Here is a 5,000-nt window from a genome sequence, read left to right on the forward strand (position 1 = left end):
ACCCTTGTTTCATCCTCTTCCACTAATAAATGACACCCACCCCCTACGTCATTCCCCCCTCAGGGCTATGAGCTACTGATGAGTGCGCTCAAAGACTCGAAGGAGCGCGTTCAGCGAGCGGCGCTACACGTGTTCCTGCCCGCGCTGGGCATGTGGGCACGGGAGTTGGGTCGCCTGGAGCACCAGCTGATGCACAGCCTGCTGAGACAACTTGAGGACACAGTTAAGGCAATTCCTTTGTCTCGCTGTCGCTGAGACGGGCGCTTGCTCTACAGCCGGCTTCCTCTCTCACCCCTAGCTTGTGTTTTCACTCTCAGAACTCGGCATCCTCAGGGTTTGTGCGACAGCGCGGGCTTGACATGTGGCAAAAGCTGCAGCGGTGCTCAAAAAGAAAACTTTGGCAAATTTCAAACTTCGCATCCCCCATCCTCCTCCCTCCCCCCTCCCCCGACCCTGAAAGCCTCCCTTCAATATAAAAAACAAAATCAAAAAAGCAAATCAATCAAAATGGTTTAAGCAAATTCTTGTCTGCTGATAAACTTGTTTAATTATTATAGTAGAAATAATCTTACTGCCAAATCTAAGATAATGATATTTAACTTATTCAGAGGAAGAAGTTCAGATAGTTGAACTTTCATTCTAATTTAGATCTCTTTTCCTCATTTTTATTTTCTTGACAAACTGATAAATTGTGGTCTTAAAAGAAAAGATTTAATGTCTTGTAAAAAAATCTTTAAATAATGTGATCTTTTAATACATATATAGAAGTTGCAATAATCTGTGATGAATGTTATAACAGCTGTAAATGCATAAAGAAAAAATTTAGTTAGTGAAAGACCAGAATTTAGTCCGAGAAACCGTTGAGAATGCCAGTGTATTTCACTCACCGAGTATCTCACATTATTTCGTTGTCTTCAGCTCATATTCCTTTGTCTCTCAACTTGACGACTGCAATTGGTAATGGCTTGTCTAAGACTTTTGCTTTGTTTAAAGAATTTAATTTGAGATCAACTGTCAATTTTTGTACATGTTTTGAATAGAAACCGAAACAGTTGTAGAAATTTTTCCTCAAATACGCTGCTGTTGTTTTCTCAGAAAAGAAAAATAAATTCTGCTATAAAGTAAAAACAAACATTGTATCATTTAATACAAATTCATGATACTGTTTTCTCTATGGCGATTAATGTTCTGTATTCAGTAAAAACTTCTTATATTCTCCACATTAATATAAAATCTTGAGGAGGTTAAATGCTACTGAACTATTGATTTGTCAACATTTCTAAAAGGATTGGTTGAACAGTCACTGCTGTGACCTTAGCTTTGATCTCAGTTAACAATAATTATTGGTCCACTAGTCCTGAACTCACAGAAACCATACTTGCAGGCAGTCAAGTTTTCCTGGGTATATTGTCCACCATGCACATTACAATAGTGTCTGGTGTTTTTACACTCTTTATTTCTCCTTCTATCTTTGTTTGTGTGACCTATCTATTGGTGGGCTTTTCTATAGGTGGGCTTTTTTCAGTATTTTTATGTGTGACAAGTTTTCTTTTTACGATACTTTTCGTGATTTCTACTGACTTTATCTATTTTTATAGTTCTTGCCCTGTAAGACATCAAAGGTTTGACTTCAGCGTGCTATTTTGAGTACTTGGGAGTCGTAACATTTATTTGGTGCTGTTTTTTTACCTAAATTTTGAGATAAGAGAATGATTCACGGGTCTATACAAGGTCAGGTTAGACACTGGGATGAATTAACACCCTTCCAATTTTTTTGCTCAGCCTGAGGTTTATGTCTAGTGGTCAAATGGTCATATGATTGAACAATTTAGTTATAAGTTGAAGTAATGAATAGATTTCAAGATTTAATCAAGGGAGCTAGTAATTGATGTTCCTAGTTGTTTCTGTTTCCATCAGTTGTTCTGCTGATCTCTGTTGATGTTGTCTAATACACAGTAGTGTCTAACGCTATATGTATAGTAAATATTTGTGCCTATGTTGTCTTACTAAAAATATTAACATTAAATATGATGATGATAATAATAATAATGATAGTAACAACAACATTGATAAGGATAATGGCAGTAATACAATGATAATAATAATAATAATAATGATAATAATAATAATAATAATGATAATAATAATAATAATAATAATGATAATAATAATAATAATAATAATGATACTACTACTAATAATAACAATAATCGTTATGGTAACTGAAATAATGATGATAGAAATAACAATAATTAAAATAATGATGATAATAATAATGATAATAGCATGAACTTTACACTGTTATTTTGTGCTTCACCGTATATATACTAAAGTGTAGTAAAATTGTAAAATATCTAAAATATAGTTTGCAACATATGTACACCATTTACACAAGCACCTGAATTAATTATTTTATGTCTTTACCCTCCCTATGTCAGCAGATTTTTACTGAAAGTTGCATCTCGACTATTTCTTGAAAGGTTCAGATCTGGATCTCAGTGTTCTTTCTTGATTATAGTAGTTTTTGGGATAGATGTTTTGCTGCTAGTGTCTATGGTGGAGTGGTTACGTGCTTCGCTGTCGCACGCAGGAGACCCGATTTTAATTCTTGAGTAGGGAGAATTTTTATCGAGTATCTCAGTCTTTCTGCTGGGATGTTGTTACCCTCTCAGTCTTCTTTGGCTCTGACAGGCAGGGTCAGAAGCCTGCCTCCTAAATAACCTGAAGTAAGTCGATGGGGGAGTAAAAACACCTAAATTTAATTTTTAAAAAGGTACTTTGAACTTGTTAGTGACTACAGTTACCACACAGTGCTGCACCCTTGGATGGTTGGCAGGTGCTCTGGTGTGGTCTGCTTCTTATTTCCTATCAAACATCTATCGTCCTTATCTCTCCTTCTTCTTTTTTGTGTTTGTTACTCTCTTGTAACACCTCTAATCTGGGGCACTTATATGACCTTAATATGTTGCAAGTGCCGTAAAACTCTTACTAAACAAAGTATAATTGTCAATTTTACGTTGAAATTGGTTCCTCACAATATTCAGAATGTCTGTGTAGTGAAAGCCAGTGCTGTAGGATGAAGCAGCTCTTGGAGTGTACAAGCTGCAGAGTTCTGAATATAAATTCTCGGACAGCTATGTAAAACCTAAATATTATGGCAAACATTTATAAATGTTGCTTGTTTCTCTGTGGTTTCTGTCTGTCTTTCTTGTTTTTTTTCCGACACTTAATGACTGTTATCGTGTCAATGTGCTTCTCTTTACCTGAGCAAACAAACAAACAGGCAAGCGAACACACAAACAAACACCCTGAAGGAGCAGCTTGTAAGGAAAAGTGTCACGCAATACTTATGTGATACAATGCTGATGTTGCCAACTTGCTACAGGGGAAAAGGCAATAGCAAGTGTTTATGTGCTTCTCTTTATCCAAGCAAACAAACAGGCAAACAAATAAACTCACAAACTAAGTCACAAACAAAAGGATAAGTGTCATGAAATACTTTAGTGCTACTATATTGATGTCACCAACTTGCTGCAGGGGAAGAGGCAGTAGAAACAAACGAACAAACAAACAAACAAACAAGCACAATGAACCTCCAGCTTGTGGTAAGGAAGTGTGTGAAGTAAACGAGTTGTGTGTAGTTGCACAAGTATCGCCATCTTACAGTACCCAAAACGTAGCGACGGAGCTAGATGATGTCAAGTGGCTTTGATTGTCAGACAAAATCCTTTCAGTAACAGCTTTCTGTGTGGTGATGGGAATCTATTGCAGAGTGAGCTTTGGCTTTGCTCATCTATCTGTCGAACTGTGTTTTTTTTCACCTCAGCTGCTCTCTCACCCTCACTTATTATCTTGTCATGTTTTTTTTTGTCCGTCTCTTCCTTTCTGTTAAACACTGCTTTAAAGATGTGTGTTGTTGGTATCTTACTTTAACCATGTATCCACCAAAGTAGGCCAAACACTTCTTTTGTCTGACATATACATAATAATAATTACATCTGGTGATATATGCTCTTTATTATAAATGTGTCACGATATGGTGGAATCAGGCACTCGTCAGTTTTTGGGCTTGTGGATATATTGGTATCATTTTAAAGCTTGTTCATTTGTTGAGCTTGTGATGAAAAATAATTCCTTCTTTTTAAAATAGAATTGAGATAATTAGATTGAAGGAGGTGGAGGTTGCCTGGTGTCAGTGGTAATAAAAGCCGAAGTTTGATGGCTTCCAAAGCTGTAGTGTTCTTGGAAGCTGTAAATTTACATTTTTTGTGCCTTTGGTGAACGTTTTTCAGTAACACCCTCAAAGGAATGTAATTTTGCATGGACATAAAAAGTATTGAGCCCAAAACAAAAAATTTGTAAAGAATTGTACAGTGCAGTGGCCAAAAAAATACTGGTTTCTTTGGTTTAATTATTTTGACGAGTGCCTGTTTTCACCATGATGCCTCACATATATATTTACACTGTATCCAAAATTTTGAGTGATTCTGGAAAATAATAAGAAAGAAACAATACCCCCCCCCCTCCAAATAAGTGTTTGACTTGAGTTGGCAGATGCATGATTTGAGGCGGACACCAGTGGTACATAGCCAAAGTCAAGTGGTAAAAAATATGAAGACTTAAACATTATAATAAGTGTGTAGTATATCTATGAAATTGTCCAGTGTTTTGCTTCTAGCACTCCATTGGGGTTTGTTTAAAGATGTACTTGTATACCAGTTTTAGAATTATTTATTTTGTTACATATTCAGTCATAGCTATTTGATGGTCATTCCGGCGAAGGACTCATGGAAGAAATGAGTTGGATCACTTTTTTCCCCCACAAGTTATTGGGCACAGAATTAACTGTCTTTTTAAAATAAAAAAGTATTTCTTCTGGAATGCTTTTTCAATTGAGATGTTTCGCACTGAAGTATACTTTCTCATCCGTTAACTGTTGTTAACTGTAAATGAATTAAAGTCACAGCTGTTTTCACTTATGTTGTCGTTAATTTAAGCTA

At 36.0% G+C, this 5,000-nt stretch overlaps 1 protein-coding gene across 1 annotated transcript in view; it reads left to right on the forward strand.

Annotated features, from left to right (window-relative positions):
• The window catches only part of LOC101857949 (RAB11-binding protein RELCH), a gene marked incomplete at its 3' end in the record, with an annotated part of 47,587 nt that overhangs the window by 16,222 nt on the left and 26,365 nt on the right, over positions 1-5,000 (forward strand). Inside the window, 1 exon segment of the mRNA XM_035969930.1 lies at positions 64-222. Coding sequence (XP_035825823.1) covers positions 64-222 — 159 coding nt within the window.

Source organism: Aplysia californica, unplaced genomic scaffold, assembly GCF_000002075.1.
Source record: "Aplysia californica isolate F4 #8 unplaced genomic scaffold, AplCal3.0 scaffold00197, whole genome shotgun sequence".
Taxonomy (NCBI): Eukaryota; Metazoa; Mollusca; class Gastropoda; order Aplysiida; family Aplysiidae; genus Aplysia; species Aplysia californica.